The sequence below is a fragment of the Strongylocentrotus purpuratus genome, unplaced genomic scaffold (genome assembly GCF_000002235.5).
Source record: "Strongylocentrotus purpuratus isolate Spur 01 unplaced genomic scaffold, Spur_5.0 spur5_scaffold_19, whole genome shotgun sequence".
Taxonomy (NCBI): domain Eukaryota; kingdom Metazoa; phylum Echinodermata; class Echinoidea; order Camarodonta; family Strongylocentrotidae; genus Strongylocentrotus; species Strongylocentrotus purpuratus.
In genome coordinates this window covers 29,669,417-29,688,923 of record NW_022145604.1, presented here as the reverse complement: position 1 = coordinate 29,688,923, position 19,507 = coordinate 29,669,417, and the positions used below count along the sequence as shown (strand labels likewise).

At 37.9% G+C, this 19,507-nt stretch overlaps 2 protein-coding genes across 2 annotated transcripts; both read right to left on the bottom strand.

Annotated features, from left to right (window-relative positions):
* Positions 1–405: 405 nt before the first annotated feature.
* LOC582782 lies at positions 406–11,225 on the bottom strand. Its single transcript, XM_795102.5, has 11 exons — positions 10,606–11,225; positions 9,076–9,223; positions 7,856–8,128; positions 7,610–7,705; positions 7,316–7,446; positions 6,501–6,595; positions 5,810–5,966; positions 4,974–5,075; positions 4,131–4,289; positions 3,375–3,470; positions 406–1,671 (listed from the first exon to the last, which is right to left on the bottom strand). The coding sequence occupies exons 1-11, from the start codon at positions 11,137–11,139 to the stop codon at positions 1,543–1,545; spliced, it is 1,920 nt and encodes a 639-aa protein (XP_800195.4). The 5' UTR covers positions 11,140–11,225; the 3' UTR covers positions 406–1,542.
* Positions 11,226–13,418: 2,193 nt separating this feature from the next.
* Positions 13,419–15,628, bottom strand: LOC105447214. The gene is made up of 2 exons (XM_030989972.1): positions 15,371–15,628; positions 13,419–13,768 (listed from the first exon to the last, which is right to left on the bottom strand). Exons 1-2 carry the CDS (start codon positions 15,602–15,604, stop codon positions 13,583–13,585), a joined length of 420 nt encoding a protein of 139 aa, XP_030845832.1. The 5' UTR covers positions 15,605–15,628; the 3' UTR covers positions 13,419–13,582.
* Positions 15,629–19,507: the final 3,879 nt, after the last annotated feature.

Below are 19,507 nucleotides of genomic sequence, written 5' to 3'. Positions count from 1 at the left end.
GACGAACTAACATTTCATAGTAATTTGTCTTTGTTGTCTTTGAAAGATAAAGGGGGTTGCGTGATTACCAGTGATGTGTCCTCTCGTATGCTGTATGTTGACATGAATATGCAAATAAACACTCTTAACAAAATCGATTCGAGAAATAGTCAATTTTATTGATATGAAAGTATCTTGATTTGGCAAAATGAGTTTGAGACTCAGGATTGTGTTAGTTGTGTTAGTTATATATAATATATAATAATAATAATACTAACGTTTTATTTACCCAGGGTACCCACTACTTCAGTTATGAAACTGCTCTTCCAGCGGGCCCTGCATAACATAATATGTTATTACTACCTTTTTCCAATCTAATATGCTGAGCGCCTAGCTAGAAGGCAGAAGGTCCCATTGTTATAAGTCTTTGGTATGACTCGGCCGGGGTTCGAACCCACGACCTCCCGTTCATGAGGCGGGCGCTCTAACCACTGAGCCCCCATGCCCGGTCATTGTACATGAGTGTAGATACATGTATTTTATTCATCTGTTAACATATGTATTTTATTCAGATGTTTTAATATACAAAGATGTCAAAATAATTTCATGACATTCACCACTGGATGTGGACAACATTTCTAATTATAATATACCATTATACATGCTGAAGACAGATAAATTGTCCTTGGAATCTTCGTGAAAGATAAATGTTAAAAACAGATACACTCAATAATGCATCCAATCAAATAACTCCTTGCTTTGATGGTCTACATGTGCATTGATACGAAAAAGTGCATGATATGGCAACGATGATTTGATGCAAGGGCAAATTTACTTTGCTTATAAAATGTTATTTATCCAGAATTCATTCCGAGAATTTTTTTTTGTCTAAGTTGCTTCCCGGACACCCCCCAAACAAGGATTTATTCTGAATCCAAATTACACCCTAAATGAGGATTTCGTGTGTTTTTCCCGGACTGAATCTAGGCTACACCAGTGATGTAAGGGATGATGATGATGATGATGATGATGATGATGGTGATGATGATGATGATGATGGTGGTGGTGATGATGATGATGATGATGATCCAAAGCAGTTGTTTGGCGTCATTTATCTATTTCAAACATTCGAAGGCGCCCGCTCCTCCAATAGTTATGGACTATTTGCTTGAACAAATGGGTTTGATGCTTGCTTTAAAGCTTTCCTGTGTGTTGGTGTTGCGAAGAACAGAAGGGAGGGAGTTCCAGAGGCGTGGAGCAACTGAAGAGAAGGCACGATCACCATACATCCGTAGTCGTACGGGTACGTGGAACTTGGACAAGAAGTAGTTCTGACGAGCGTAAACCCGGACGAGAATGATGTTCTTCTACCAGGGAAGCCACATATTTATGGTGGCCCTGAAGGGACATCGCGAATAGACGAAATCGCGAATTATTCACGACGATATTCGCGACAAAATTCACGACGTCGTCAATTTCGTCGCCAATTTCGTCGTGAATAATTCGCGATTTCGTCTATTCGCGATGTCCCTTCAGGGCCACTATACATTTCCTGGGGCCTGATCATCTATGAAGATCATCAAACATGACTGTACTCCGTGTGTCATTGGGGCCTCGTAGACTGGCTTTCAGAGGTGGGTCATTCTGCCTGACATAGTAACGTAGAAAGGCCTGCACACCACGTACTCCTTGCTGTCAGAGAATGATAGGAATAAAATAAATTGAATAAAGGCATAACATCGGCGGTTGAGAATGAAAATGACCTTTAGTCTCAATCGATGGCCTCATTAGAAATGAAATGTTTTATTTTCTACAGCATAATTGTATCGTTATAGGCACTATTTCGTTTTTCTTCTCATAATTTTTTCAAATGATTTGTTTTACTTATGATACTATGATATTTTAAGTCGGGGAACCTCCAAAATACAGCAAGCAATTGTCTTCTTAGTCTTAACTTCTACTGCATTGCCCGAACCGTATTATGTTTATTTCTCGTTTGTTAATATTTTGATTAGAATGACTTTGTAAAAACGGAAAGCTTTGTAAATTTCATTTGCTGTTATTGTGGAAATAAAGGAAATGAAATGAACTGATATGTGTTTCCAAATTGTGACATTCTATGTGATAATCAATATAACAGGAGTAACAAACAACGCAATAGCTATCAATCGGGACTAATTGCGAAATGTTTCATGATGTTAATTTATCTGTGAATTATAATGCCGGAAAATCCTTTTTGGTGTGTCCTTGTGACTCCCGGGGGGGAGGCAAACATGCAGATAGATAGATAGATAGATAGTTTATTGGTTTCCACAATATCTCATTTTTAAGAGTGTAACAACATATTTAAAATGATTATTTTATACATGTACATACAATACCGGTACACACTATTCAGAATATTGAGATACAGTGGCGGAGCCTATGGAAAAGCAGAGCTTGTTGTGGATAGGCTCCTTAAACTAAACATTACATAATTAACTAAAGTAAAGTTTATAAAATACAAATACACGCTAAAACAGGGAAAGGGAGATTACAGGGATACATGAACCGATACTCACAGTTAACTACAACAGACAAGGAAAAGGGAAGGGAATATATCTGTAGCTTATTGAAACAATATTACAATATAGTTTGTTCTCCATATGAGTATATTATAAACATAGTTGGTATGGTCATACCGTTTATAGTTACTCATTGTAATGAACATAAGTATACAGTTTGGAGACAAGAATAGTCAAGAATCAGGAATTACAATATGTATTCAAATAATAACTTTTCAATTTTCTTCTGAATACATCTACACTTACAGACCTTTTAATCACAGAATCGAGAGAATTCCAGAACTTAGGACCTGTATATATTAAGGTATTTTGAGCAAAGCTTGTTCTCGTTCTAGGAAGGTGATAGGAGATAATTTTGCAAGATGCAAAAAAAGGGATATTCAATTTTGCGACTACTAAGTCCCGATTAGCACTAGGGATTTGCCGAAATAGAAAGAAAGAGTAAATGAGTGGGATATCAACCCCCCCCCCCTCCCCCTTACTATTCGATGGGGTGTTTCATAAAGATCCTTGGTCGAACTTAACTCTTAGTTGGACTCAAAAATTATGGAGAGCCGTTTGCAGCCTTAAAAATATTTAATGACATATATTCAAAAGAGAAAATTCAAGTGTTTTCGACTTTTTTTAAATTCCACATTAAGAACATGAAATCTCCTTAATGCTAGAAAATGTGAATGATTTGAATCGACATTTTATGCCCTTAAAAAAAAACTTTTTACAAAATATTTTCATAGATGCTAACGGCTCTCCATACCTGTTAAGTCTAACTTAGAGTTAAGTTCGACTTAGTTTCGTTGTGAAACACCCCCCTGGTCCATCAGCATTATTTACCTGGATAAGAAATTCTTTGTCCTCCGCCTCAAGCACGAAGTCTGTAGTATCGACATACACAGTATCGATACCTAATGTTCGATTGACGTCTCCTTCCTGGATACATGAAAGTGAAGGAAGAAATATGTTTCTAATTTTTTAGCAACAATTATTCGATCGTCTTCGAAACATTTGTATTATCATCACAATTTAATGTTAATGATGTAGCTATAGTGAATCCATATCATTACCACAATCTTTCCGCTAATATTTGCTTTATCATTCTCGATCTCCTTCTGTTCCATTGATTACCATTGGTACATACTACCATTATCGATATGTTTTTTGCTACCAGTAACTACTGTATTGCCACCACCATAATCATCATCATCGTTATAATCACCATCATCAACTCCACCACTATCATCATCATCCCACCGCTATCATCGTCATAGTCATCATCATCATAATCATCATCATTATCATCACCACCGGTGCTACTAGTAACCATTGCCACCACCCCTACCATTATCATCATCATCATCACCATTATCATCATAATCACCACCACTTTCGTCACCATCATGACCATCATCATCATTATCACCATCATCATCACCACCACTATTATCATCATCATCATTCCCACCGCTATCATCGTCATAATCATCAGCAGCAGCAGCAACAGCATCATCATCCTCACCACCCACCGCACCCATGCAACCACCAACCACGGCAACGCGATCACTTGCATTGTTTTACCCCTACCATGCCTACCGTTACAAAAATCCTCTTCACATTGACGAGTAATGTCTCTTGCAGTGTCCCTAAGAAGTCTGATAACCCGTTGATCTCCTTGCGACCGTAGCCCTGGAAGTTTGCTTGGATCCCCACCCCTCGCTCCTCGGCAAATGCCTGTAGTTCATCAAACGTTATCTAGGAGGTGGAAAGACTGAAATTAGTGAACCAACTCTTTCTCACATGACAGAGTAGGAATACACACATCTTAGATAATAATAATAATCAGAAAACTTTCGATTTATTTAGCGCATAATAATTAACACTTAATTTACAATGCGCTGTACATTAAAATAATACGCTTTACAACTATCTACATCAACATATATATGAGAGGACAAATAACACCACTACATGAACACCAACAAATCAAATCAAGAAGTGTTACACTACTGTAATATAAGGCTCTTTAAAGCTCTCTTGACATCATAAAGGGAAGATGTATTTCTGATTGTCAAGAGAATTCCACAGAGCTGGAGCCGAAACCACAAAGGATCGGTCTCCATAGGTATGCATATTAATACTTGAAAAAATTGATGATAAAACAGAATGGGTATATATACTCCGTCTATAAATACCAACAACAAGTTTCTTGTGATGGTTTTAACAATGATAATATAATGTATGGTACTAATAATAAATATACAATTTATGATAATGATAATGATAATTTAATAACACCCGTAAGCATTTTACTGATACATAATTACCTTACGTTAGTTGAATATTTGAATACATTATCTAAAAACAAAACCCATATTCCCCAATTTTCAAAATATGTTTCTTTTTTGAAATTGTTTAGTCAAACAATATTTAAATCACCTCGTCATCAGCATTATGGTCCATATTGTCGAAGATCTCATCTACCGTCATATCGTTACCGAACAGATCCTTCCGATGTTTAGCATTGAAGTACGGTGGGTTCTGAAAAAGAAGATTATTAAACAAAAAACAAGATGAGAAGTTATCATCCCGAGAGTGAAGTTTTAAGCAAATGATTATGAATTAATTTACGTACTAGACTTCTGGATGTGTAAAATCCAAAATATTATAGGGGAAAAAATGAATTAAACTTATTTTTTTTAGATGAACCTTAGAAGCAACAATATAACTTGGTTCTTTTGTAGATTAGCAAAGATCGGACAAAGTACTGAGGTAGTATGAGGACGCATGTGTGGCAGAGAGAAGGAAAGAAATAAGAGAGAAAGGAAAATACATGTAGGAGAAGAAAGGAGATGATGAGTTGGAGAGGTATAGAGATAGAGATACAGGGAGAGAGAGAGGTACAGAGAGATAGAGGAGAGAGGAGAGAGAGAGAGAGAGAGAGAGAGGGAGAGAGACAGAGAGGGGAGAGACAGAGAACTAAAAGAGGGGACGGAGAGAGAGATAGAGAGAGAGGGAGAGAGATAATTAAAAGAGGGGAGAGAGAGAGGGAGAGCGAGACACACACAGAGAGACAGAGAAAGACAGAGGGAGAAAAGGAGAAAAAGAGGGAGAGAGAGAGAGAGAGAGGAAGAGATGAGTGGACAGAGAGCGATAGTGGGAGGGGAGAGGGAGAGGGAGAGAGAGAAGAATGAGAGAGAAAGAGAAAGTAAGACAGAGAGCGAACAATAATATTAATCTTCATGTTGATTGTTAGAAAGATGGTTTCTCCATACCTTTGAGAAAGCATCTTTGAGTTCATCCCTGCTGATGATACTGTTCTGATTGATGTCAATCTCACTGAGTAGTTTCAAAAATCCCGACATAGCAGCGGTCACCAGGGCATGTTTCCTCGTCTCTTCTTCACGTTTCTTTTTTATCCTATTTCGTCGGCTGATAAAATCAAACAATCAAATTAATTTGATATAATCTATTTGATAGTCATATCTTGATTTCACTTGCATTGATACGCGATCTTCATTTTAAAGTAAAATCTAAATTTCGTTTAGCGGGGGAGCTCTATAACATTTGAACTGAATATATCGACAGCGTTATTTTTTTTTGAAATACATATCAATAGCTGCAGGTTGATTTTCCACATGGCTTGTATACACACTGCCTCGCATCAAACGATGGGGGCCCTATTCACTGAGTAGAGTATTCGCCCGTCAGTGTTTTCCGAAGTTGTGTCTGACTGATAAAATCAACGCCTTCAAGTAATTGATCTGGGCCCTGTCTTACAAAGAGTTGATATTAATCGTAACTTATTTGTGATTGATATCAATCGCAACTATGTACATAAGAGATAAGACATTGCAAACTTGCGATTGATTTGGATCAAAAGCAACTCTTTGTAAGACGGGGCCCTGGGCTTTATATTAAAACCAAATTAATATCAGGGTGGGCTTTCCCATTAAGAATACGTACCCTGCTAGCTTTGTCGCGGGTAGTTCCTGTGGTGGCATGCTGGCTTCTCGTTTGGCTAGCTTATCAACCATCACGTCCTGTTCATCACTTGTATACTGCAGAAAAACCGTGAATTAATTAATACTATATTAACATACCTGGCTTAAAATAAGAAATACTTAATGGATTATAGAACTTATCATGGAGAAATAGAAGAATTTACGGTAAACAAAGTCGCATACAATGAGTCAATGACTTTGTCTGATTCTTTCTATTCATACTTCATATCGTTATAGGACTTTGTAAATCAGCATTGGTCTTCGCAAAGTATTTTAAATCAATATAACAAAAACAGCAGCAAAACTAACAACAAAACAAAGACGTTGGTGACGTCATATAACGCTAAATGTGACATGTGGCGGGTGAATGCCTAATTTTTTTGTATTACCAAGATACTAGTCTAGTGTTTAAAGAGAAAGTTGAGTTCTGGGAAGAGGTGAAAAATAATTTGTGAACGTTATCATTGCATTATGCAAGTGTGGAAAACATCAGATAAAAAGTGTTCCCTGAAAAGCATGGCTCTTAAAATGCCTTAATATTCTAAATATGGCATGTAACATCATAAAAATCGGGACGGATCTTTATGCCACATGTTCTAGTAGTCCCATATACATATTTCTGTGTACAGTGCTTTAACTTTACCAAGACTTGGCCACACTATTTCTTATCATTTTGATGTTTCCAGAACCTTGCAGTACCGTACTTTAATATATGCTATATATTCAACCTTTGTTTTAACCAATTCAACGATCTCTCTTAGTATTGACGGTACCTACCAAGAACAAGCCCACTGTATGCGGGTTGGTGGTGCCGAATCTCTCTTTCCTGTCCCACAATCTTCCGATGTCTTCTAAGGGCTGGAGACGTCTCAGCATACTGTCTGCTGGCTTCATGGATAACCACCATCCTGGAGGGATGAAAAGATCATCATAAATTAAATGTAGTCAGATATTCTGAATCTTTTCCTATTGCACTTGAGGGAAGTATTAATGGCCACTCATGCAGCGCTCATATCAGTCATATCATCACAAATAAAATAAAATACAATAAAAGCAAACTATCATACCCACCATCAAAACAGTGAATCGGATAATTGCACAGGACGCCCCCATCGACGTACACGTCACAATTTGTCCTCCCTTTGCTCCGAACTGCTCCAAATAAACCTGGAATGAAACAGTAATTTGCATCATTATCATACAATCAAAAATCCCATAAAACGTCACTTCATTCTTCTTCTTATTAACACCAATATTATTATCAGTATTTACATTACTTGTATTATCACTATTATCATTATCATGACGTCACCTAACCTGGTATGGCGATGGACATGCGCACGGCCATCCTGATTGGCAAGTTGGGCGTGGTCTTGGCGTGACAATACTCCGCGCTCATCTGACTAAGATTGGTGACCACAATACAGAGTTCCTTGCCCGTTCGCGTGTACAGCTGACTAAACGTGATATCGGCATCACCAGTCATGTCTTCTAGACGGTCGCCGAACCACTCGAACAAGCGACGAGCAGGATGCCATCCAAAATGGCGGCGGAGGTTGGGAAACAGGCTGCAAGTTCCACAGGATGCGTCTATAGAACGTCGATATAAATAAGACAAAAAAGGACGGCGTGAGCAAATCACATAATTATTAGACAGTCAAATATCTTAGGATGTGATAAGACGAAAACTCCTTGTCGATATCTCCGACACCAGCCACTCGTTCGCATTATTATTTGAGGAACGCATTTATGTCCAATTTAAGACCTTTGCCATTTTTTTAAATCAATTCCATTAAAGTTCCATATTTTGTATCAACGAATAAATCAAAAATGTAGGCATATACCTTTACTACTCATGACTTGAGTAGCGCAAATATTTGCATTGTCGACCCTCAAATACTCCAGCGTAAGGGTGGATCCAGGATTGTCTGAAAGGTAGGGGGTAATAGTGTCAGCCCGCCTGAGGCTCCGAAGGGGGAGGGTATCCGTACCCCAATCCCAAAAGGGTCTCTTTCACCTTATGTTCCTGCACGCACACTCAGATCTTCAGCCCAGCACCTCCTGCAAGGTCCTCGTCACTCAACTCATTTCTAAGGCAACAGGGCTTTTGAAGTGGCTGCTCCAACTCTCTGGAATTCGCTCCCTCTGCATGTCCGTCAAGCTCCCACACGACAGACTTTCAAAACCCTTCTCAAAACTTACCTGTTTCGTTTGTATTTTTTGACATTACATTTAATCTATGTATTATAATTGAATATGTTACTATAATTGATTTGTCATAAGTATTTGCTATCTGTATTAACTTTGCACGCAACGAACTCTCTTATAGCTACATGTCTTTAGCTTAAGGTTTTTATATTTCGTTCTTGTAACTATTTAAATATACTTGTACTTGCTTGTTTTTTACTTTGTAAAGCGCATAGAGAAACTTCGGTTTATTATGGCTCAATATATATATATATATATATCTTTATTATTATTATTCCCCTATAGAGTGTTTGCCGCCTGAATCCACCTGTGCTAGTCGGTATACTTACCTAGAAAATAGTCTTTGAGGTTCATGCTTAAGAATTCTTCGACCTCATTCGAGTTGTAGCCGACAGCCAGTAGAGCTGCCCACATTGCTCCCGCACTCGCTCCTCCGAAACGACGAATCTTCGTCCACAACCCTATCCGTTCGAATTCCTGGATTCATGAATACGATGGTCATAATGATAATAAGACAAGTAACAATAATACTTTTTATAGTTTTTAGAGTCTCTTCAAAGATTCATTGGAAGCAAAAGTAGAAGGTATCAGATGAAGATGGGAAACCAAATACTAGCCTAGACCGAAAACCCATGATCGTTCTCATGAAACCTCAGAATAGTTGACAGGCGGCCTGCAAGACCGACACGCCATTCTCTTGAGTTGTTGCTATAATGGGCTGTCGGTCTGTGGTCCGTCGGTCTAGTGAACATTCAGAGAGCTTTTCATAATGTCTGTATTCGCAGAAGAAGAAAAAAAAAGGCAGAAGAGATGCGTATTTTACACGATCACCTAAATAATACCGCATTCACCTCGCAAACTGACTCCAATCAGACCGGTTCTTGGCTATTCGTGTTATTTAATCCTCGTTCGATTTGGCATGTTTGGTGCGACTATAAAGCAACTGGGAGATTTCTTTAGAATCCCGCTAAGCTAACAAGTCTCAAGAAAGGGGAAACCTACAAGTGACAACAGCAAACCGTTAACCGTTAGATAATCATTACAATGTGTTCACCGTCTAATATGTATGTTCTATACATACCAAAATACAAAGCAACGCAAACACTCAACATTTAACCGCGTTACTTTGCTACATCATAAACGAGCAAGGTCGATGTTTGCAGTAAAAGCGAAAACAAAAATCTCAGGAAGAGATCTAAAATGAAGAACATAGCTATATAATTTTATTTACTTTAAGACCCGTCTACAACCAACACAACGTATACCTTTATATAATTCTCATGCTTCGTGAGCCGTTCATATTATTTTGTTTTATTCGTATCAAAGCCCCCCCCCCCCCTCCCCTCTTGGATTGCTTATTGTACGAGTTACATTACTTTATTGATTTAAGGCGTGAAGAACGACGGTCGATAATACCTTTCTTTTCTATTTGTACAGTGTGCAGCGACCGATGAGCCGGCTAAATATCACGATAATACCCACACTGTTGAGCTATACCTGATTGCTGGACAGACATAACTAAATTTATATATTATATGCTTTCACAGGAATAATTTATGAGAGACGGGTTAGAGGCAAGAATATTGTTATAAGAGCAATCTCTAGCATTTCCAGTATATTTTTGGTGGTCAAGACGTCTTCTTTACTCGTCGTTTTCCCCTGCCCGTTTCCCTTCTCTCTCTCTCTCTCTCTCTCTCTCTCTCTCTTTTCCTTCTTTTATTTATGTTTTCTCCACTCGATGGGGGAGGAAGATACGTGCCCCCGTGTCCCCTTGAGTTTTACCAATCCGGAAACAAAGATGAGATATCGAATAATTTATCAAATAATGAATAATTTGAATAATGTTCAGGCAGACTTACCCTGACTGCACCAGCGTAGGCCAATCCTTTATTTCCTCCTCCTTCAAAGACAATATTCTCGAATGGATACTCGAAATTCTCATACTGTATAAGATTAATCGTGTCCTCATCATCGTCACAGCATGGAGTTTCGCTAAGAACATCATTACCCAATGCGATATGGTCGTCGTCATCATCATCATTCCCTTTTCTCTTTTTCGATGTCTTCTCCCCTTTCTCCTTCTTTGCATGTTTGTAACGTAATTCCTTCATTTCCTCTCCCTTGTAGTTGAGCGGATCCAATGTCTTCTTCCGCGTCCTTGTCGTCTTCGTACCCACTTTGGTGACCGTCGATGTCCGGCGTCCGTACTCATCGATCACGATGGAACCCTTTTTCTTTGACGTGCTTTGTTTGGATCTCTTCTTGGTCGATGGTTCGTAGTTGGTTTGTTTATCATCTTTAGCGATCAGTGGTTTCTTGCGTACATTATCTCTGGCTGCTGTGTTAGGTTTCGATGGACCAGCAGCGGAAATTTTGGATGATTTAGAACCCATGTTGACTCCTTGGACCCGTTTCACACAGCCTTTTTTTAATGACAAATTACAAAAAAAAAAATCAGTGACAAATCTGCTAATAGCCAATCAGAAGCAAGGATTTCAGTAGCTTATAACAAAAACTGTCATTTGTCACTGATGACAAGTTTTGTGAAACACCCCATAATGACGCGACACAACACTAACACTTCTCTTGGATTACAGACTCTCAGATTTTGTCCATTTCACATACGGTAGGTATATGGATGTTAATCATGACGTTAATGCTAATCGCACTTGGGAAGTTATATCAAATCTAACGAAAAGTCAACCATAGAGATGTGGATGTATTTTTTGCTCATAGTATTGGTCTAGATAACCTTTCTAGAACTATTTCTTAATAATAAAACTATCACTCATAAAACTGATATGTTCCTTCTCCTGTCCAATAAGGCAGTAAACGTCGAAATATTCAGAAGCAGACGAGACGACTAACGATCACTACAAAACATCCAGCTTCGAAAAGTTACGTTGCTATGCGTACTTGTGCATCGTGAAGCTTGTAGAACGATCTATGTACATACGATACAAGTAGACCAGGTAAGTATATATCATTTTACAATGGATACATGGCTAGCTTTTCCGAACTGCTCGGCGAATAAATAAATTTCGCAGCTTAAGCGTCCATCGTTGCCATGCGAGATGGGCTGCGATTACAGTCTCGAGTCGAACTGCTTTCAGGCAACCGTTATATACACACCCGTCCTTCTACTCCGAGGTCAATAAGCACCGTCCTTTAATAGCACTCTATTCATCTTTATTCATTGATTGTCCTCCAGCCGGCCAATTCTTTGTATAGTTTCTCATGTAAACCCCCTTCTTTTATTTTGTTCTCCTAACGCCGCAAGCGAGACACGGCAGATTTCGTATAGGCATAAACTAGTCAATCACGATTAGTTCACAATCGATTTTTTTTCTCTCTCTCTCTTTTCTTGTTGTCCATCTCATCACACCCCCTTTGTCTCTGTCCTCTCTCTCTCTCTCTCTCTCTCCCCTTTTCTCTCTCTCTCTGTTTCCCTCCCCTCTCCCCCCCCCCCCCCCTCTCTCTCTCTCTGTTGATTTCTCCGTCTCTCACCTTTCCCCTCTTCCTCCCTCGCCCTTCTCCCTCCCTCTCATAGTTATGACAGAATGAAGCGCACAGTTTGAAATTGTTGTTCCACTGTGATACAGTTATTACTCTGAAAAAACAATGTACGTCAAGATGATATCGAGATGAACAAATATTACTACTTATTTTTGTATAAAGAAAACGGATTTTATTTGATTCATTACGTCTCTACATTACTCAACGACTTAGATTTTATTTAGCAAGTGCGTAAATAACATTCAGAGCTTCACCCACATAAAGAAAGTTTTGCTCTAAATGTATAATACTTTAGTATAATGGAAATATGGGAGCATTGTTGCTTTTATTGGGTTTACTTCTATGATCTTGATAATAAGGTTAATAAGAACTGTCATGAATCAAAGAATGAAACTTTGCGACTTAAATTGAATGGACAATTGACCAAGGTACCGTTAGTGTTGACATCGTTGAGGATATTATAAAGCGATTATTTCAAAGAGTATAATTCTGATAGGATACTTTTCTTGGCTTAACGATATATTATTACCGTCGCGCTTTGTTAGAGGATAAAGAGGCGCTATATACCGATTTCGTCAGTCTTTGATGACGATTTAAAAACAAGATCTAACCCAGTCTACGGTGTGTTTGTAATATCCCTTTACTATACACATATACACTTTGTAGACAATCAATGATAACTCTAATATATCAAACAAAATAAAAGTCGATCGGATCATCAGTTAAGTCATTTGAGAACTTTAGAAACACGCTTTAGCGGCATGTACCACCTGCCATACTAGCGACATGCGGAATACCGCCCTGCTGATTTCAATTTCAGAAGATTTCAGAAGGTTGGTTCTCCGTCGTAGAATCTTCTCTTCCGTGCTCGTAGAGGGAGGGGGAGCTCAGGGGGCTCGAGCGACCCCCACGCCTTCAGATACTGTTTAATGTCAATGCCAAAATATTTGTCTCACTCAGGGTCTCACTACCACTCGATATTGTTTTCTTCGCTCATTATGAGCATATCCAGGCCACTAGGACCTCTCATTGGACCAGCTGTCCAGTAATGACGTATAGCTGAGCGGGGCGATCCTTTCGAAATTATCGGGACCATGTTATCATGTGTGTTCATATTATTTATATGGTTTTATGTCAGCCAAAATCAATCAATCAATCAATCAATCAATCCCTTTCAGACTTGTCTCTCAGCTCTTGCTCGTCGATCTCGTAGGGTACGTCTTTAGTCAACCATGATTGCTCAATACTTCTTCGAGTGACCCAAGTATTTGATCTGAAGAAGATTTCGAAGATAACGATAAAAAACACATTCTTTTGATTTCAAGTGTATTCGCTTAGGCATCGGTGTGTCCATATCCACCAGATTCCGATGGATTGTCGATCGACATTGATTCCTATCACAGGTGTGAACTCGGGATATAACGTGTTCTCACACGCTGGCGACCCCGAAACACTTTCATCGCAATATTCTCCCATAATCCACTGCATGCGGTCTATTGCAGTAAACTGAAATAAGATTTGAAAATATAAAAAGAAATAGAATTATATAGCTTTGGTTTTGATGATTGTAATACAAGAAGAACACATATTAATAAATAATAACCACATAACTTATGTCTGTTATAATTTACTATTAAGGGTGTTTAAAGGTATAGACCAGTTTTGGAAACGCCCCCTCTCAAAAAATAAAATTGAAGTTCTCAGTACAAATCATGTGAAAGAATATGTTTCAACTAATACGTGATGATACAAATTTTGCCGGGAAACCGCCTACTAATTGATATATTTGGCAAATTATCATATCGATCCGGCCTGGAAAGATATCGCGAATGCATACAATTATTTCTGCTTTTTTGCGAATTAAGGTTGAAGTATTGCCATCTAAACCTCTGAAGGCAATATTTAAACAATATTGAATGGATATATTATTATGAGAACAGAATTTGGGGAAATCAATTCAACCGATCCAGAAGTTATATGTCCTTAATCTCTACATGTCATGGATTGGATGTGTTATTTTTAATCCTCTTCTTAAAGCTTATCAACACTAGTGTGGCTATGAGGGATTAGACCACACAGCGAGGTCAGTGACAGGTGGCTATGTCATCAACTCAGCTCTCATATAACATAAGAAATAGAGGATCATGGGGGATAAACAGGCACCGATTGGGGAAGTTTTCTATATAGAGGGAGCAAATAGCTACAAGTAGGACAGTAGGTAATACAAATTTTTGGTATCGGGTCATGAATTTGGTTCAAATGATTATTTGAAGCATATGCGATCCTACAATATCGTTTTCGCGCTTGAAATCGAGTCTACAGTTATGAAACTGTAAATAATAAACTCTTTATGTTATATAGCTCCCTCTCAAGGTCAAGATATTAATTAAGCTGTAATACAATGTGTCTTGACTAAAATCGACCAATTAGCTATTCCCGTAAGGAAATTATATATCACAACTACATATTCTGAGAATTTCATGGTCGCAGCTATCAATGTACGGCCGTAGGCGCTATTTAAAATTTATGAAAATTTACCGGGAGCACCGGTAAATGTTTGTATTGAGTTTTACTCGAAAACAGAAGTGTTTTAGGGGCCAAGTTTTCTAGTACTTTAATGCATCCACAGGGGCATCCAATATATCAATATTGTAAAGAATCACTATCCACCCAATTTTCAAAATTTCCCAAAACTTTGTATTACCTTTATTTCGTAAGATTTAGAATAATTTAAATTTTGCAATAATCGGGCCACTTTTGAAGTTTAAGATTAAAATATACTATCTGTTATTATTATAAATGGTTGCTCTTGTAGATTGTGGTGGTGTGTGTTGCTTGCGGTGTGCATTAGGTGTGTAATTTTCATTTTATCAGTTGAATTTACCCCTCTTTCATTATCCTGATTATATTTCATGTACATGTAGTCACACGGAAATATTCCGTGTAATCTTAACTTTGCATCATTAATTTTGTGCATTATTGCACGTTATAAATAAATTGAATTGATTGAAAAAAACAGCCGGAAAAAGATTTGTATATCCATGAATTTGTGCATGATCAATCAATTTGAACTTGAACTTGACTTGACTTCAACTTAACTTTACTTACCTGAAATATCTGAATGACATCGGAATTACGATCAAGGCCGAGTAGTGGAGCCGAGTACATGATTCGTCCTCGGCAGTATTCGGCATTGGTCGTCAGATTGAGAAAGGCAGCTGACATCGCGCTACCTGAAATATTTGAAAGATCACGATGCTTGCGAAACAAGTTCCGGAAACGGTCGGCGAATACTCGCGTCTGTTCGGTGGTTAAATGAAATAGCTGTTTTTGGTGCTTCATTTGCGTCAGGAGCTGAGGATTACTTTTAATTCTAGGAAAGAAAGAAAAAAAGGGGGGGGGGGGGGAGGAAAATTTTTACCTCTTGGGTCTGTATTCTTCTAAAACATAAATTCGTTGCCGGGTTTCACAGAGCGGTCTGAAGCCGAACTAAGCAGATAATTAGACCAAGTGCTAGATATTTGTACGGCTTTCCTTTCCTTTCCTCTCTTATTTCACCTTTAAAATGTACGTTTTTAATGTACCTCAAATTATAAGTGAAATAAAGATGATGAACCAATATTAATGCGTTTGAATGCAACATTAAATCAGTATAGACTTTAAACATGTTGGACAAATTTACCAAACTCATAAAATATAAATATGCTATTTATTTTAAATATTGCCCTTGATGTAAGTTGGAGTTTTCAATAATGTTCTGGCCCCCGAGTATTAATGATATGCATGAAGATGATGTCATGTTTCATTTAAAGCCCGTCTGCACTTATAGCTACTTGCGCCCTCCATACAGCCAACAATGCCTAAGCGGTACCCGTTGATCCCCCATGATGCCCTTTTTCTTATGTTGAGAGCTGATTTGATGAGATAACCACCTGCCAGTGACCTTGCAGGGAGGACTCATCCCTCCATGCCAAACTAGTGCAGAGGGGGCTTTAAGAAAAATAAATATAATTTGAATTGCAGGCTTCCATTAGAAGAAAACAATATAGTAATAACGAAAAATTGATATAGTATGATATACCTATTGATAATATGCTGGACCGATGAACTGGCACTACGATCCCTCTGTTCTGTTGTAAGTCCAGGTAAGGTATGGTCGGCAGGACGACACGACGGGCAGCTATCGAGCCGAGAGCAAGGGGTACATGATCTACAGCATGCTCGTACCATGGTGGGTGAGGTCGTGATGAAATAGAAGCTAAATATAACTAGTAGTATGGTCCTTGATAGTAAAGTCATGATATTCATGAATACCCCTCCTTACGGGTCTGCCATCTCCCGGTGTTATGATAGATGGAGTCAACATTCATAATATCGCGTAGAGAAAAGATAAATGCTTCAGATCACTGGAGTGAATAAATTAAAGCTTCCTATCGTGAATAGTCGAAATTCCAACAGAAATATCAAGTGAAAGTCAGGCATTTTCTTTGTCTTGTTCAACCTACGCAATTTCAAAATGGATTGGGGTTTGCATGGTATTGGAACTCCTTCATAGACTAAATCAAAGTAAGGATCAAACAGTAGTCAATCCATATAGTCATGCATTTCTGAGAAATCGTGATGAGTCTTTGTCGATCAGAGCAATTCGAATGAAATCATATTCACTCTAACGACCGACGATAGGAAATACAATCGTTATGATGAGGTACACGTTCTTATATCATCCTGTTTAAAGCACAAACAAACATCGACAGCAAAACTCCATCAAAGCAAGTCGGGCGAATCACATTCAAATGAATGGAATCGGCAATGAAATAAACCGTCAGTATTTTTTGTTTCACACGTGTAAAATATTACATCGATCGTATTTTTAAAGACAGACGTCACCTTTTAAAAATTAATAGAAACGAATTTCATATGTAGCGAGAGTTAGACCGAGATAAACACAATAAAATGCTTAATCAAAGAACAGGCAGCAGGAAATGGTAAGTAGATATACCATTAATAGACCGCTCTGAACGTACAATAATATAATTTTTGTTTTCATCTGTCGCTGATATCGATCGATCCAAACAAAAGAGACGCCAGTTTCATTCACTAAGCGAGCAACAGGTGGTGTTTTTATTTAGGCCTACTTTTGTCTGAACTTTCCTCTCAAATGTCTAAGTTCACGCTCTCACTTTGCTATTAATTGATTTATTTCATTTTTACAGTATTAATGAAGAACAAGCACAGTCGCTTTGTAAGATCAACGAAAAGGACCGAGGAGTGACATTTCCACTATAATCTCACTTTGCTGAATTCAACCATGATATCAATCCAGCATGTTAAAAGTGTAAATCTACCATTTTGAATATGTCATCGGCCATTTAAAATTTAGTTTTAGTTTTAGAGTAAAAGACTATAATCAAAGCTGTGTCGCTATAAATCATTGCAGCCCTATACAATCACATGTAAAATAACAGTTGAAATTAATTGTCAATCTGATCCTGTATTCATCCATCTATCCATAAGAATCGACATTTTATTCATTCATTCATTCATTTATTCATCCATTAATTTATTCATTATTATTCATTCAATATTATTGATCCACGTCCAATTACATAAGGGCAATGGTTTCATCGACCAATCAATCCATCAACAGCACTCAATCCCTTAGAAACACAATCAACCTACCAATACTTCAATCAACCAATCAGCCAGTTAATACATAATCAGTCAATCAATCAGTCAATCTGAAAATAAATAAATAAATTCACTAATCACTCATTCAATCGACCAATACAATGACTAAATCAGTTTAAATGTAATCATACAACCATTGTGTATTTCTTAGTAAAGGAATTAACGAAAAATTCGATTAGTGGATATATTTGTTGTTGTTTTAAAAAATCACATGCAACATCACCACGCCAAATAACGCCATGAAACTAATGAAGAAAAATACATGATATTTAGATATCACGTTACTTTATTACTGACGTTCCCATTTTCATTGCAAATAATAAACAGTCAGATAATCTCGCTCACAATATTTGGTCCACATCATAATAACACTTAAAACATCCTCTGTAACGCGCACCATTGCAATGCTCTAACCTTTTTCGCCACGCAGTTTATCTTTTAGAAACATCAAGCAGTCATGTTAAAAATCATATCAATCTTCTGTTACCAATATCTTTGTCCTTGATATTGTGTTCAAAATGGAATATAGTCATGTATCAAATTTCCTCGTATAGGCTTACATTCTTACTTTTTTATGTCTTTTTTTGCAGTTATTCATTAGCAAAATTAAGAATAATGTGCCAAATGGTCTTCTTATTAGCTGACATCAGAGAAGATGCCTGAAGATCCGTGTCATGTCGGTCTTGTAAATGTCCTTCTCGTGGGTTGTCGGTCTTGCTCCCGTGAGGTCGTTATTGTCGGTCTCATTGGCCGTCATTCTTGGCCCGAAGTCGGTCTCTTGATCAGCAGGATTACAGTCGAACATATTTTTGAAATTTTTTCTGAAATGGAAATGAAGTCTTACACTTTAGAGAAAAAAGTTGCTTTTGAAATACTTTAAAAGCTTGTCATTATATCATTGTGGACTGAAATATTAATTCATTGCCTTTACAGATTAAACCGTCATATCTCATTATTACAGAATAATAAACCGTCATATTTCATGATGAATCACCTGAATGTATTAACATTCAGTCAGTCAAGATCAGTCATTCTTGTAACGAATGTCAGGTTGACTGTTATAAGTTGTGTAGATTGTCATGTCGCAGGTCGTCAATCTTTCCGTTTTCGGGTGTCAGGTTGTGTGATATCAGGTCGTTGGTTGTCACATTGTCGGTTGTCAAATTAGTGGTAGTCAGGTATTATTGTAAAATTGTCAGTTTTCACGACGGCAGGTTGTCATTCTAAGTGTTAAAGGGATGCGCGATGGCTCGACGGTAGAGCAGTGGTGTCGTAACCGGGAGGTCCTGGGTTCGAAACCAAGTCGACTCGCTAGTGTCCTTAAGTAAGGCATTAATCCTCACTACCGTCGGCCCCTTGGTTGCTTACTTACAAGCATACACATGCTTTCTTTATTAGCAGTAAGGTAAAAACTAACAAATTTGTCACATTTCAGGTAGTTATTTTTTGGTTATCTTTTATTGATTTAGACGTTGTCCGTTGTGTAGATGCTAGGTAATCAGTTCTCAATATCAGGTTGTCGGTTATCAGGATGACCAACCATGTCAGGTTGACAGT

Coding starts and splice junctions, on each gene's coding strand:
- LOC582782 (XM_795102.5), bottom strand. CDS start 11,139: ATGGGTTCTAAATCATCCAAAATTTCCGCTGCTGGTCCATCGAAACCT. Junction 5,076..5,809: donor TCAAAGATGCTTTCTCAAAG/GTATGGAGAAAC, acceptor CTTCTTTTTCAG/AACCCACCGTACTTCAATGC. Junction 1,672..3,374: donor ACAAAGAATTTCTTATCCAG/GTAAATAATGCT, acceptor ATTCTCTGACAG/CAAGGAGTACGTGGTGTGCA.
- LOC105447214 (XM_030989972.1), bottom strand. CDS start 15,604: ATGAAGCACCAAAAACAGCTATTTCATTTAACCACCGAACAGACGCGA. Junction 13,769..15,370: donor ATGTCATTCAGATATTTCAG/GTAAGTAAAGTT, acceptor ATCTTATTTCAG/TTTACTGCAATAGACCGCAT.